The 15,499-nt window shown below is 37.8% G+C and overlaps 1 protein-coding gene across 4 annotated transcripts in view; it reads left to right on the top strand.

Annotated features, from left to right (window-relative positions):
* The window catches only part of P2RX5 (purinergic receptor P2X 5), a 161,937-nt gene that overhangs the window by 117,758 nt on the left and 28,680 nt on the right, over positions 1-15,499 (top strand). For all 4 annotated transcript variants that reach the window (XM_053706099.1, XM_053706100.1, XM_053706098.1 and 1 more), the window contains exons 4-5: positions 1,768-1,843; positions 4,608-4,707. In XM_053706099.1, coding sequence (XP_053562074.1) covers positions 1,768-1,843; positions 4,608-4,707 — 176 coding nt within the window. The remainder of the gene's footprint in view (positions 1-1,767; positions 1,844-4,607; positions 4,708-15,499) is intronic.

The raw sequence follows: 15,499 nt of genomic DNA, 5'->3' as shown, positions 1-15,499 counted from the left end.
CAAGGAACACAATGCTGCTCATCTGTGGTGTGCTGGGTTTCCATCCTGCAGCTAAAGACCCTGTGTGTATGTGCTGTACTCATCTTACCTTCATAGACTTCTCTCCTACTGCTGGAGGATCACACAGCACCGCACAAGGGGGAAGTGTAGGGAGGAGGGAAGTTTCTAAGGCAACACTTCCTGTGTAAACAAGCAGCAGTGCCGATCACAGCTCAGGCACAGCTGCTATGAGGAGAAAGAAAATGACTACAATATAAGATCACAATGATTCCTCCCCAGCACAAATGCCAGTATCGTTCACTGCACAGTGCCTGGATCTGACTGGCTGCTGCTCAGTGCTCTTACTCACTAAAGCTTTGGGGGCAACTGCCAAGCCGAACTCCAGCACTGCAGTGTTCCACATCACATGTCATACACAGCCGCAGCCCATACTCTTCTGTGCTTTAGCTCCTGCTTGACCCACACATGTGTTACACATACAGTGTGTCTGTGACTGCAGTACAGTAGTCCAGCCTAGTCAGTGTGTGTGCGGGGCTAAGGCTACCGGCATCCCCACAGCCCTACCAATCACATAAATATAACATTTTGGGGCTAGCTAAAATCACTCAGTGTGTAATAGTGGGTGGGGGCTAAGGCAGCCGCAGCCCACAGGGCAAATGCCCGGTATGCCCTAGGGTCAGTCCGGGCATGACATGAGGTGCATAGAGAGCGTGAGCTGCATAAGATGTGCAATAAACTGAGCGGGACTCCGGAAGCTTGGATAGAAAAAACAGAGGGGTAAAAGATAAGAGTATATTTATGAGACAGCAGCTGTCTCCCTGAGCAGTGTGTTGGGCGGTCCCTCTTTCACTCGCACTACAACAAGTATGATTAAAAAATAGAGTAAATACATTTTGGTTTTAAAAATGATAATTAATTATTAGCTTACAGATGAGGCAAGTTCAAAAGATATTATTTAGGGAAAAACACTTTATCAGCAGTAGTTTTAGTTATGCTGTGCGCAGAGTGTGCTGTCTAGTGTCTACAACTCTACATACGTGCGCGCTCACAGCAAAGCAGAGACTTCCGGGTTTGTCTACATAACTTTCTGCCATGTCTGCACGGAGCGGACAGAAAGTGAAGTAAATTTAAAAAATGAAAAAAAAAAGTAAACATATAATAAAAATAAATAGCGAATTGCATTTAAAAAAACAAAAGAAACATTATGAATTAAAAAACAAAACAACATAAATACAAGTGTTTAAAGTCCCTTTAACCAGAGCTCTGAAGTCACACTAACCTGACACGTACAAAGAGCCTCGATATAGCCCTTATTGTCATCCGTAATCTAGCCCTTAATAAGATAACAACAAAATCACACATAAAAGCTTTTTCTGATGAATTGGATAACTATTTTTTTTTTTAAAAAACAAACCATTGAAAACATGCTGGGAAAATGCATTCAAACAACCTATGTCACATCTTACTTGAAATGAAAAATCTCTGTATCTTTTTGGTTTCTGATAGCGACATATTCCCTGATCCCTTCCTATTTACAGCCTGTATCAGATTCTTCGTTACATTCTATCTCTCACATTAACACAGCGTTTAAAAAAAGGAACAGATATTGAATTGAATTATTAAGAGCATCTTCGGAGTAATGAAATATTTGGAGAATAGAATTGCTTTCTTTCCTTGCTTAGCACTTTGATATTGATATCAGTTAGCAAGTGTTTATATATACTTAATAAATAATATATACTAACATTTTAACTCTTGTTTCTGCAGAATTATGGAATCCCTGATGCTGTGTGCTTCAAAAACATTGACTGCCCAAAGGGAGAACCAGTTATAGCTGGCCATGGTACAAATACATTTGCTTTAATTAAATAACTGTCTCTATAGTGCTTGCTTTACTTCGATTTATTTGCACAGTTATATTATTGTGAGTAGAAAAGCAATAAAACTGTAGAGGAAGCCAAGTTGGTTCATTTATTGATTTGTGAAGTAAGAGAAGTGCCAATAAAAACCTCTATGTCCTTGCTCTCTACTTGTCCAGATAAAAAATGTTTCAACAACAGAGTTTGCCATATGATGGGCTAGTTACTGATTAAGTTGTGAGCCTTTTTTGTGTACTTTAAAGCAGTGTTTCGCAACCACGGTTCTTAAAGGGACATGAAACTCAAATTTTTCTTTCATGATTCAGATAGAGAATACATTTTTAAACAACTTTCTAATTTACTAATCTAATGTGTTTAATTCTCTTGGTATTATTTGTTGAAAAAGCAGCAATGCACTACTGGTTGCTAACTGAACACATAGGTGACCCAATGACAATCGGAATATATATATGCAGGCACCAATCAGCAGCTAGAACCTAGGTTATTTGCTGCTCCTGAGCATGCCAAGATAAAGCTTTCAGCAAAGGATAATAAGAGAATGATGCAAATTAAATAATAGAAGTAAAATGGAAAGTTGTTTAAAAATGTATTCTCGACTATCTGAATCATGAAAGAAAAATTGTAGGATTCATCTCCCTTTAAGTACCCCCAACAGGCCATGTTTTCATTATAGCTGAACTAGAGCACAGGTGAAATAATCAGCTGATGGGTGAGAGCAGTTAGTAACCATGGTTACTGCTCAGCTGGTTATCTCACCTGTGCTCAAGTTTAGCTACAATGAAAACCCGGCCTGTTGGGGGTACTTGAGAACCGTGGTTGAGAAACACTGCTTTAAAGGGACAAGAAACACAGTTTTTTTTTCTTTCATGATTCAGACAGAGAATACAATTTTTAATAAGTTTACACTTTACTTATATTATCAGATTTGCTTCATTCTCTTGTTATTCTTTGTTGAAGAGACATCTAGATAGGTAGTGTGCACATATCTGGAGCACTACATGACAGGAAATAGTACCACCATCTAGTGCTCTTGCTAATGTATAACATTGTTGTGAACCTGCTACCATATAGTACTGCAGACTCGTGCACACTCCTGAACTTAACTTCCTGCTTTTCAACAAAGGATAACATTAAAATGTAATAATAGAAGTAAATTGGAAAGTTGTTTAAAATTTGTATGCTCTATCTGAATCATGAGAGAAAAATTTTGGGGTTTATGTCCCTTTAATCTTGGAAACAAATTATGTACATTTATTTAAAAAATCGGCTTTATATGCACTAATACATCCCCTTAATCACTGCCTTACCAAACAATTAAAGTGACAGTCAAGTCCAGAAAAAACTTTCATGATTCAAATAGGGCATGTTATTTTAAACAACTTTCCAATGTACTTTTATCACCAAGTTTGCTTTGTTCTCTTGGTATTCTTAGTTGAAAGATAAACCTAGGAGGTTAATATGCTAATTTCTTAGACCTTGAAGGCCGCCTCTAATCTGAATGCATTTTGACAGTTTTTCATCACTAGAGGGCATTAGTTCATGTGTTTCACATAGATAACATTGAATGTGAATTTACAGAGGAGTGAGCTAAAATGAAAGTCTGTCAAATGAACTGAAATAAGGGGGCAGTCTGCAGAGGCTTAGATACAAGGTAATTACAGAGGTAAAACATGTATTAATATAAATGTGTTGGTTATGCAAAACTGGGGAATGCGTAATAAAGGGATTAGCTATCTTTTTAAATAACACAAATTCAGGTGTTGACTGTCCCATTAACACAACAATACATCTCTAAATGCAACATTATTGTACTTAACCCTTTAATAAACCAACTGAATTAATCCCTAAACCTCTGGAACCATGACCAAAATTCTAATTCTAATTGCAATGCACTCCACCATCTCTACCACCAAGTTAGAGCATCCTTAGACACTGCTACTACTTCACACCCAACCACTGGAAATCATGCCCACCAGCACTTCTTATGGAACCATCCACCCCATAGGTGTCACCCAACCTGACCCTCCCAATGACCTTTAACCCCCACAGCATTTAAAATGAGCACTCCACAACCTTTAACATCCTGGGAATCCACAACAGCACTGGTCCCAGTGAAATGACCCTCTCCATGACCCCCAGCATGAAAATTCGCTACCATTATATCATGACCCTGCTGCACAAAGGGTGGTATAGTGATAACCCTGGTACCTTTATTATAAAAGGGGTAGTGTATACTGATTACTGTATTTTTTTTAATCATACAAAGTGCTTTTTGTTCTATCCCTTCTACTTTTGTCCAAAGTTAAATATGCCAGTGTTTCTCAACTCTAGTCCCAAGGACATCCCAGAAGGTCAGGATTTTAGAATCTTCAGATAAGGTGGATAATTGTCTTAACCACTCATGATCTCACCTGTACTCGGGCATCCCTGTGCTCATCCCCAAATTATGTTAAGCTATAACTTAGTGAAAGATCTCAAATGCCCCACTTATTTGAGAACTTGACCTTGCTGTCTCTTTTTCTACTTTCTACTACTTTTGTCCCAGTTTTTCTTTCATAAACCTGGTAACAACACAAATATTTCCTAGCACAACCAAGATCAACTGTTATATTCAGTTTTGCAATTTTTTGATTGATATATAGATAATTGATGGCGATAGATAGATAGATAGATAGATACTTGTGTTTTTAATAATTCTGTATGTAACAATATTGAATGTAATTTTAGGTGTTAAAACTGGGCGCTGCTTGAAGACTGGAGAAGTTAACACAACAGGTATTTGTGAAATCTTTGCTTGGTGCCCCTTGGAAAAGAGAAAGAGGCCAAAGTAAGTTTAACATTAAATGTGTTCTAAGCTACTGTGGTAGCTCTTTGGTCTAGCATGCAATTTAAAGGGATACTGAACCCAATTTTTTTTTAATGATTCAGAAAGGGCATACAATTTTAAGCAACTTTCTAATTTACACCTATTATGAATTTTTCTTCATTCTCTTGCTATCTTTATTTTAAAAAGAAAGAATCTAAGCTAAGGAGCCAGCCAATTTTTGGTCCAGACCCTGGACAGCACTTCTTTATTAGTAGGTGAATTTATCCACCAATCAGCAAGAACAACCCAGGTTGTGAACCAAAAATTGGCCGGCTTCTAAACTTACATTCTTGCTTTTCAAATAAAGATACCAAGAGCATAAAGACAAATTGATAATAGGAGTAGATTAGAAAGTTGCTTAAAATTGCATGCTCTATCTGAATCATGAAAGAAAAAAATTTGGGTTCAGTGTCCCTTTAAGGGAGCTTACATAACAGGATATTATGTCAACCAGTATGGTTCATCTTAAAGTCAGTGTAGTATATAGTGTGCTTTTCTAACCTGTTTATTTAAAAAAAATAATTAAATAGTTTATATGTAAAAAAGCACAGATACCTTTATACCTGTGCCACATGTGACTTCCCACCAGACGCCTTCATTAAACCTCAAGAACTGCATGAATTCTAGACAAGCTTATAAACAAAAATGTAATTGTGCTTAACACTTGTTCTCTGTGTCTTGCCACTACTGTATTATTTCTTCATATGCAGCCAGTTTCAACTCTAGCCCATAACATTTGGGTTGTGCTAAAAAGTTGACCATAAGCCTAAATAATATAATTTATGTAAGAACTTACCTGATAAATTAATTTCTTTCATAGTGGCAAGAGTACATGAGCTAGTGACATATGGGATATACAATCCTACCAGGAGGGGGCAAAGTTTCCCAAACCTCAAGATGCCTATAAATACACCTTCCAACACACACATAACTCAGATTTCACGTATAGACAAGTAGTGAGGTGTAAAAAGGAGTAAGAAAAAACCTGGAAAAATTTCTCAAGAGAATTCTTAGGATTAGGACACAAAGAAGGAACAACAATTTCCCTACTAATGTTGTTAGAATTCACAACTTTAGGTAAGAATTTAAACGAAGTTTGTAAAACCGCTTTATCTTTATGGAATATCAGATAAGTAGACTCACAAGAGAGAGCCGACAACTCATAAACTCTTCTAGCAGAAGAGATAGCCAAAAGAAATAACACTTTCCAAGAAAGTAGTTTAATATCTAAAGAATGCATAGGCTCAAATGGAGAAGCCTGCAAAATCCTTAGAACCAAATCAAGACTCCAAGGAGGAGAAATAAACTTAACAGGTTTGATGCGAACCAAAGCATGAACAAAACAATGAATATCAGGAAGTTTAGCAATCTTTCCAAACCTGATAATAACTCCTCCTTGAAACAGACTTACGAGCCTGTAACATAGTGTTAATCACTGAGTCAGAGAAACCTCTACGACTAAGAACTAAGCGTTCAATTTCCATACCTTAAAATTTAGAGATTTGAGATGCTGATGGAAAAATGGTCCTTGAGACATAAGGTTTGGCCTTAAAGGAAGTGGCCAAAGCTGGCAACTGAACATCCGGACAAGATCTGCATACCAGAAACTGTGAGGCCATGCTGGTGCTATCAGAAACACATGAGATTGTTCCATAATGATCTTGGAGATCAGTCTTGGAAAAAGAACTAGAGGTGAAAAAATGTAAGCAGGTTGGTAAAACCAAGGAACTGCTAATGCATTCATCATCTCTGCCTGAGGATCCTTGGATCTGGAAAAATATCTGGGAAGTTTCTTGTTCAAACAAGAGGCCACCAAATCTATCTCTGTAAGACCCCACATTTGTACAATCTCATGAAACACATCTGAATAGAGAGACCATTCCCCCGGATGCAAAGTCTTGACGACTGAGATAATCCGCTTCCCAATTTTCTACTCCTGGAATATGAATCGCAGAGATTAGACAAGAGTTGGATTCCGCCCAAGAAAGTATCCAAGAAACTTCTTTCATTGCTAAAGAGCTGCGACCCCCCCCCCCCCCCCCCGATGATTGACATATGCCACGGTTGTGATATTGTCTGTCTGAAAACAAATAAAAAGTTCTCTCTTTAACAGAGGCTAAGTCTGAAGAGCTCTGAAGATAGCACAGAGTTCTAAAATATTGATTGGTAACCTCGCCTCTTGAGGTTTTCAAACTCTTTGTGCAGTCAGAGACCCCCAGACAGCTCCCCAACTTGTGAGACTAGCATCTGTTGAGATCACAGTCCAGGAAGGACAAACAAAAGAGGCCCCTCTTTTGGTCATGAGACCTAAAACCTATATGCACATAGCCACTGAAGGGAATGATCGAGACTGAAGGTTTAGACAAGCTAATACCAATTTCATTCATCTCTTGTCGGTTAAAGACAAAGTCATGGACACGGAATCTATCTGGAAACCCATAAAAGTGACCTTTGTCTGAGGAATCAAGAAACTCTTTTGTAAATTGATCCTGCAAACAAATGGAAGAGCAACAAACTGGTAAAGCTTGTCTAGAAAAGAGAATCTTAGAAACCGATAATGGTCTGGATGAATTGGAATATGAAGATAAGCATCCTGTAGGTCTATTGTGGACATAAAATGCCCTTGCTGAACAAAAGGCAGAGTAGTCCTTATAGTCACCATCTTGAAAGTTGGTACTCTTACAAAATGATTTAAAAGTTTCAGATCCAGAACAGGTCTGAAAGAATTCTCTTTCTTTGGGACAATGAATAGATTTGAATAGAACCCCAAACCCTGTTCCTTTAGAGGAACTGGAACAATCACCCCTAAAAGCTCTAGATCTGAAACACACTTCAGAAAAGCCTGAGCTTTCACAGGATTTGTTGGAACATGCGAGAGAAAGAATCTTCTCACAGGAGGTCTTACTCTGAAACCTATTTGATACCCTTAAGATACAATATTCTGAATCCACCGATGCTGAACGGAACCTGACCAAATTTCCTGAAATCATTTAAATTTGCCCCCCACCAGTTGAATTGGATTGAGGGCCGCACCTTCATGCAGTCTTAGGGACTGGATTTGGTTTCTTATAAGGCTTGGTTTTATTCCAATTTGAAGATGGTCTCCAATTGGAACCAGAGGCCTTAGGGGAAGTAGTTGACTTTTGTTCCTTATTCTGACGAAAGGAACGAAAACGATTCAGAGCCTTAAATTTACCTTTAGACTTTTTATCTTGAGGTAAAAAAAACACCTTTACCCCCAGTAATAGTAGAAATAATAGAATCCAATTGAGAACCAAATAGATTCTTACTCCATGTCAGCATTCCAAGATTTAAGCCATAAAGCTCCTCTGGCTAAAATAGCCAAAGACATAGATTTATCATCAATTGTAATAATGTCAAATATAGCATCACAAATAAAATGATTAGCATGTTGAAGCAGAAGAATAATGCTGAATAAATCATCATCTTCAACCTGACGAGCTAAATTATCCAACCAAAGAGTTGAAGCAGCAGCCACATCAGACATAGAAATGGCAGGTCTAAGAATATAACCAAAATACAAATAAGCTTTCCTTAACCCTTTAATGCCCACAGCACTTTTCCATTTTCTGTCCATTTGGGACCAAGGATATTTTTACATTTTTGCGGTCTTTGTTTTTAGCTGTAATTTTCCTCTTACTCATTTACTGTACCGACACATATTATATACCGTTTTTCTCGCCATTAAATGGACTTTCTCAAGATATCATTATTTTCATCATATATTATAATTTACTATAATAAAATGATAAAATATGAGGAAAAAATTGAAAAAAACACACTTTTTTCTAACTTTGACCCCCAAAATCTGTTACACATCTACAACCACCAAAAAACACCCATGCTAAATAGTTTCTACATTTTGTCCTGAGTTTAGAAATACCCAATGTTTACATGTTCTTTCCTTTTTTAGCAAGTTATAGGGCAATAAGTACAAGTAGCACTTTGCTATTTCCAAACCACTTTTTTTCAAAATTAGCGCTAGTTGCATTGGGACACTGATATCTTTCAGGAATCCCTGAATATCCATTGACATGTATATATTTTTATTTAGAAGACAACCCAAAGTATTGATCTAGGCCCCTTTTGGTATATTTCATGCCATCATTTCACTGCCAAATGAGATCAAATAAAAAAAAATTGTTCACTTTTTCATAATTTTTTCCCCAAACTTTAGGTTTCTCACTGAAATTATTTGCAAACAACTTGTGCAATTATGACACAAATGGTTGTAAATGCTTCTCTGGGATCCCCTTTTTTCATAAATAGCAGACATATATGGCTTTGGCATTTTTTTTTTGGTAATTAGAAGGCCGCTAAATGCCACTGTGCACCACACGTGTATTATGCCCAGCAGTGGAGGGGTTAATTAGGTAGCATGTAGGGAGCTTCTAGGGTTAATTTTAGCTTTAGTTTAGTGTAGTATACAACCCCAAGAATTGATCTAGGCCCATCTTGGTATATTTTATGCCACCATTTCACCGCCAAATGCGATCAAATAAAACAAAATCGTTCACTTTTTCACAATTTTAGGTTTCTCATTGAAATTATTTACAAACAGCCTGTGCAATTATGGCACAAATGGTTGTAAAAGCTTCTCTGGGATCCGCTTTGTTCATAAATAGCATACATATATGGCTTTGGCATTGCTTATTGGTAATTAGAAGGCCACGAAATGCCACTGTGCACAACTCGTGTATTATGCCAAGCAGTGAAGAGGTTAATTAGGGAGCTTGTAGGGTTAAGTTTAGCTTTAGTGTAGTGTAGTAGACAACCAAAAGTATTGATCTAGGCCTGTTTTGGTATATTTCATGCCACCATTTCCCCGCCAAATGCAATCAAATAAAAAAAAAATCGTTCCCTTTTTCACAAACTTTAGTTTTCTCACTGAAATTATTAACAAACAGCATGTGCAATTATGGCACAAATGGTTGTAAATGCTTCTCTGGGATCCCCTTTGTTCAGAAATAGCAGACATATATGGCTTTGGCGTTGCTTTTTGGTAATTAGAAGGCCACGAAATGTCGCTGCGCATCACAAGTGTATTATGTCTAGCAGTGAAGGGGTTAATTAGGTAGCTTGTAGGGAGCTTGCAGGGTTAATTTTAGCTTTAGTGTAGAGATCAGCCTCCCACCTGACACATCAGACCCCCTGATCCCTCCCAAACAGTGCTCTTCCCTCCCCCACCCCACAATTTTCCTCGCCATCTTAAGTACTGGCAGAAAGTCTGCCAGTACTAAAATAAAAGGTATTTTAAAAAACAATGTATATTTTTTAGCATATTTACATATGCTGATGTGTAGGATTCCCCCCTTAGCCCCCAACCTCCCTGATCCCCCCAAACAGCTCTCTAACCCTCCCCCTCTACCTTACTGGGAGCCATCTTGGGTACTGGCAGCTGTCTGCCAGTACCCAGTTTCTGCAAAAAAATGCCTTTTTATTATTTTTTATTTTTTTTCTGTAGTGTAGCTTCCCCCCCCAAAGAACAACCCCCCTCCACCTCCCAGATCACTTCGATTTTTATTTTATTTTTCTTTTACCCAACTTTTTTAATTTTTTTCTGTAGTGTAACTGTTCCCACCTGCATCCACCCTGTGCACACGCCCGCCCCCGCCCCCTTGTGCACGCCCCCTGACGGCCCCGCCCACGATCCCGCCCCCCTCGACGTCACATGGCCCATCGATGGCCGCCCACTCGCCTCCCATGTAAGCTCCCACCCACCGATACCGGCCATCGATGTCCTGTGCAGAGAGGGCCACAGAGTGTCTCTCTCTGCATCGGAAGGCCAAGGGGGGTTATTGCAGGATGCCTCGATATCGAGGCATCACTGCAATAACCGGAAAGCGGCTGGAAGCGGGCAGGATCGCTTCTAGCTGCTTTCCAGACCAAGGACGTACGCCATACGTCCTTGGTCATTAACTGTATTTTTTTTTTAGTACGTATGGCGTACGTCCTTGGTCGTTAAGGGGTTAAATAAGATTCAATCTTTCTATCTAAAGGATCCTTAAAAGAAGTACTATCTTCCATAGGAATAGTAGTACGTTTGGCAAGAGTGGAAATAGCCCCATCAACCTTAGGGACTTTTTCCCAAAACTCCAAATTAGCCACAGGTAAAGGATACAACTTCTTATACCTAGAAGAAGGATTAAAAGAAGAACCAGACCTAGACCATTTTTTAGTAATCATATCAGAAACAGCATCTGGAATAGGAAAAACCTCAGGAGCAACCTTAGGAGGTTTAAAAACAGAATTTAAACATTTACTGTTTTTTTTTTTATCAAGAGGACTAGACTCTTCAATACCCATAGTAACCAGAACTTCTTTTAACAAAGAGCGAATATAATCAATCTTAAACAGATAGGAAGATTTGTCAATTTCAAAATCTGAATCAGGATCCTCTGAACTAGAGGAATCCTCATCAGCAGAGGACATTACATTATGCTGTCGGTAAATACAAATTTAATCAGAAACATGAGAAGTTTTAAAAGACCTTTTACGTTTATTTGAATGCGGAATAGCAGACATAGCCTTATCTATAGCTGCAGCAATATAATCTTTAACATCTGCAGGAATATTAGGTACATTAGACGTTGAAGGAACAACAGACAATATGTTAGTACTTATAGAAATATTATCTGCATGCAAAAGTTTATCATGACAGATGCTACATAATTGAGCTGAAGAAATAACATAAGTTAATTTACAACAGACACACTTAGCTTTGGTATAACTGTGTTCATGCAGCATGATTTCTACAGCAACATCAGGCAGAATCAGACTGAGGCATCTTGTAAAATGTAAAAAGAAAAAACAACATTTAAACAAAATATCCAATTTCCTCATATAGCAGTTTCAGGAATGGGAAAAAAATGTTTATGTTAAAGTAAAAAGCAATATGGTTCTTTGAAAAAACAGAAGCAGTAAAGGAAAAGGGGTAATATACAAAAACTTTTGACGCCAAGTATGACGCAAAAGGAAGTTCCCCCAAAAAAAATTGGCACCAAGGCTAACAACAGGAAATGACGCAACTCGTGTCACAACAAGCTCGACTTCGTGCTAAAATAACTTACGTCAACAAAGACGCAGGAAATGACAAAACTTGGGTCACCCTAAATGCAATTCCGCGTCAAAAATTATTCGCACCAAGAATGACGCCATAAAGAACGGCATTTTGTGTCCTTGTGAGCCTAGATCGCCTGCAGAAATTTTGGAAAATAAAGTCAAATTTTGGAAAAAACTTAACCCCAGGTAAGAAAAATAATCTTCCCAAATTCCATACTGAAACTGATAGACTGCAGAAAAGGGAAATATACATAGACCTGACTCTTGGCAAATATAAGTAAACACAAATATTTAAAACTTTATAACATAAAGTGCCAAACATAGCTGAAAGTGTCTTAAAAAGATACATACTAACCAGAAGACACCCATCCACATATAGCAGATAGCCAAACCAGTACTGAAAAATATCAGCAGAGATAATGGTATAGGAGTATAACGTTGATCTGAAAATGGAGGCAGGAGATGAACCCCTGTGACCGATTACAGAGAGTTTTTGAAAGGATTTCCCATGGGTGAAACCACTAAATCAACAGGCAAAAACTCCTTTCACATCCCTCTGACAAACACTGTACTCTGAGAGGAATTGGGCTTCGTAATGCTTAGAAGCGCCTATCACAGAAGAAACCAAGCACAACTTACTTCACCACCTCCATAGTAGTCAAAGTTTGTAAAAATGTGTGTGGTGCGAGGTATATTTATAGGCATTTTGAGGTTTGGGAAACTTTGCCCCCTCCTGGTAGGAATGTATATCCCATACGTCACTAGCTCATGGACTCTTGCCACTTACATGAAAGAAATTACGTTTTGCAAATGGTAGACCTTATTTTCTACTACCTTTTCCTGCCTTTATCCATACCCTCCATTCTTCCTAATTTACCTCTCTTATTGCCCTCGGTATAGCACTGGATGTTAAAAGAAAAATTACAGACTTCAAAGTTCAAGCATTTTGCACTTTCCAGGATTGAGGGTGCTTCACTAATGAATGGGGTTGACTAGGCCTCACTGGTTCTAACATTACAATTCTCTTGCCCAATTTTTTTAATGGAACATGAAATCAAAATAAGAAGATTTTTTTTTTTTTTTTTTTAAAAAGATCCAAAAAGAGAAGATGCAAATTTAGCACTATGATCCAAGACTATTTTACGGCTGGGAAAAGGTTAAAACTTATTTTAAATTGATTAAAGATGGGAATGTGAAGATAACTAATGCCTGAATCAATCTAAATATAATGGCAGTGCTAAATAGTACACTGTAAATTCCGGTCTCCAATCGATTTCTACTACTGTATAAACACTCAGTATCTTTTAAGTTTCCCTTCTGTCGTTATATACTAAGTCAGATAATTGTATGTCATAGTATAGTTATAATTCAGTAAGTGAAGTTTTATATAGTTGGTTTGAATCACATTTAGGGGCCGATTTATCATCAGTCTGTCCGACATGATCCGCTCAGCGGATCATGTCCCACAGACATCGATGAATGCCGGCAACATACGCTGTTGGCATTTATCATTGCACAAGCAGTTCTTGTGAATTGCTTGTGCAATGCCGCCCCCTGCAGATTTGCAGCCAATCGGTCGCTAGCAGGGGGTGTCAATCAGCCCGATCGTATAGGATTGGGCGGATTGATGTCCGCAGCCTTAGAGCAGGCGGACCAGTTATGGAGCAGCGGTCTTAAGACCAATGGGAGCTGCCATGTTGTAACTTAGGTTACCTTCTCTGCTGTGGCCAATTAGGAACAGTTATAAATAGGTCACTTGAGTGTGCAGCCAATGACTGTGTGGAATAGTTCTGCACTTCCATTTCTAACAGGAACTGAAAAGCTCACAATTTCAGAATAGAATTACAGGAAAAGGGGACAAAATAAATATAGTGGAAGTATATTGCAAAGTTTTTTCTCTCTCTCTATATATATACGATTTATCATTTTATATTACCATCTCAAAGTGTTTAATGTCCCTTTAAGTAGTATTTCATCTAATATTTGAAATCAAAATTAAGCTTTCCTTATTCAGATAGGGCACACAAATTTTAAAAAAGATGAAAACAGCTTTCCGTGCTGCTGGAAATATCTAAGTATACTTTCAACGAAGGATACAATAAAAACAAAGTAAATTTAAAAGTTTTTTTATTGCATTCTTTATCTGAATCATGATTATTATTTTTTTACTTCCATATCCCTCTAAATTTACAACATTCAGAAGTATTTTGAATTACAAGTTAATCCAAGACAAAATTAAGTTTTATTTTATATTTGCTTCAATACGTTTTATTTTATATTTGCTTCAAACTGAAATATTTTATAATTATAGGATCCTCTAATCTTAAAAGAAGGGAGTTTGTTAAAAAAAATGGTCTAATGAAACGGAGCATTCTATTTTTACAATAGAAAATCCCTTTACAATCTAATAAGTGGCCAAAGGTAAAACTAGCATACTTATGTTGCTAGGAAACATTTTACCTCCTCAAGTTTAACACATTTTCTTAGTTAACTGGATAGAGGTGGGACAGGAAGTGAGTGGGGTAGATTCACTAACAACCCTCAATGGAGTTCATTCAGTACAGAATTAAGAGGTACCATATAACAGGAACTTGTGAGGATGGAGAACTTAAAGTGAATGTAAATTTTACTTGTTAAAATTCAACATACTAGCTCACAATGTTAAAAATAGTGAAACCGCATTAATAAAAATATAAAAAAGAAAAGGAATATACTTTTATTTAATTTTGAACTTATCTCCGTTGTAAGCACTCAACTCCTCCCACCCGTCTTCTTCCTGGATTGCAGCCCGATATCCGATGCCTCATTTCAATATTTTACGCCCACTCCGTGACGTTAGTCTGAAGCTCGTTCACGAGCAGGGCCGACATTTGCGCATGCATTTAAAAAGTTACGGAGCAAACGCGGATGCGTATAGCGATCCAAACTCTAGAAAGCGTGGCACCTCCTTTCCCTTTGCGCATGCGCTTCAACTACGTAAGGATAAGATAAACAAAGTATTCAATGAATGTTTCTATTCATTGAGTACTTTGCGAGCAAGTAGTGTAAGTGTTTAGTGCTTGTAATAACCAACGCTCTGATATCGGAATTCTTTTGGAATATCGTATAATATAGATAACTCATACATTATATAGGTCAGGATAGCATATTACATAGATGTGTACCATTCTTTTACTCCTGATACCAAATTACATAGATCACTCACAGTTCGAGCGCATTTGCCGTAGCGAACGATACTTACTTGCAAGTGATCTCACGGTCTAAGAATAAATGAGAATTATTCGGTATTGCGCATGCGACACTCGAGGACGAGCATGGAGTATGCTACGTCATTGAGTAGTTCACGCATGCGCATTTAAAAAAAGTGACGTGTTGAACAACGATCCTGACGCCCCGGGGAAGAAAAAAACATTAAGAAAGCGAAGTGTCAATCAAATAAGAAAAGTGGGACCAAAATTGCAGGCGGAGGAATCGGCGAAAACAATAGCAAGTAATAATAGATATTTTGACTTTAATTTCGATCTTAGTAAAATATGATGAATGAAACTAACCTTTATTTTGGGAATTAAACACTTTGATGCATCGCTATTTGGTTGACTTTACATGCACTTTAAAGAGGATGCCGCTGAGTTCACCTTTCTTCTGTGTGTCCAGCCTCTAATGTGTATAG

The sequence above is a fragment of the Bombina bombina genome, chromosome 3, assembly GCF_027579735.1.
Source record: "Bombina bombina isolate aBomBom1 chromosome 3, aBomBom1.pri, whole genome shotgun sequence".
Taxonomy (NCBI): domain Eukaryota; kingdom Metazoa; phylum Chordata; class Amphibia; order Anura; family Bombinatoridae; genus Bombina; species Bombina bombina.
This window is presented reverse-complemented; position numbering and strand designations above follow the sequence as displayed.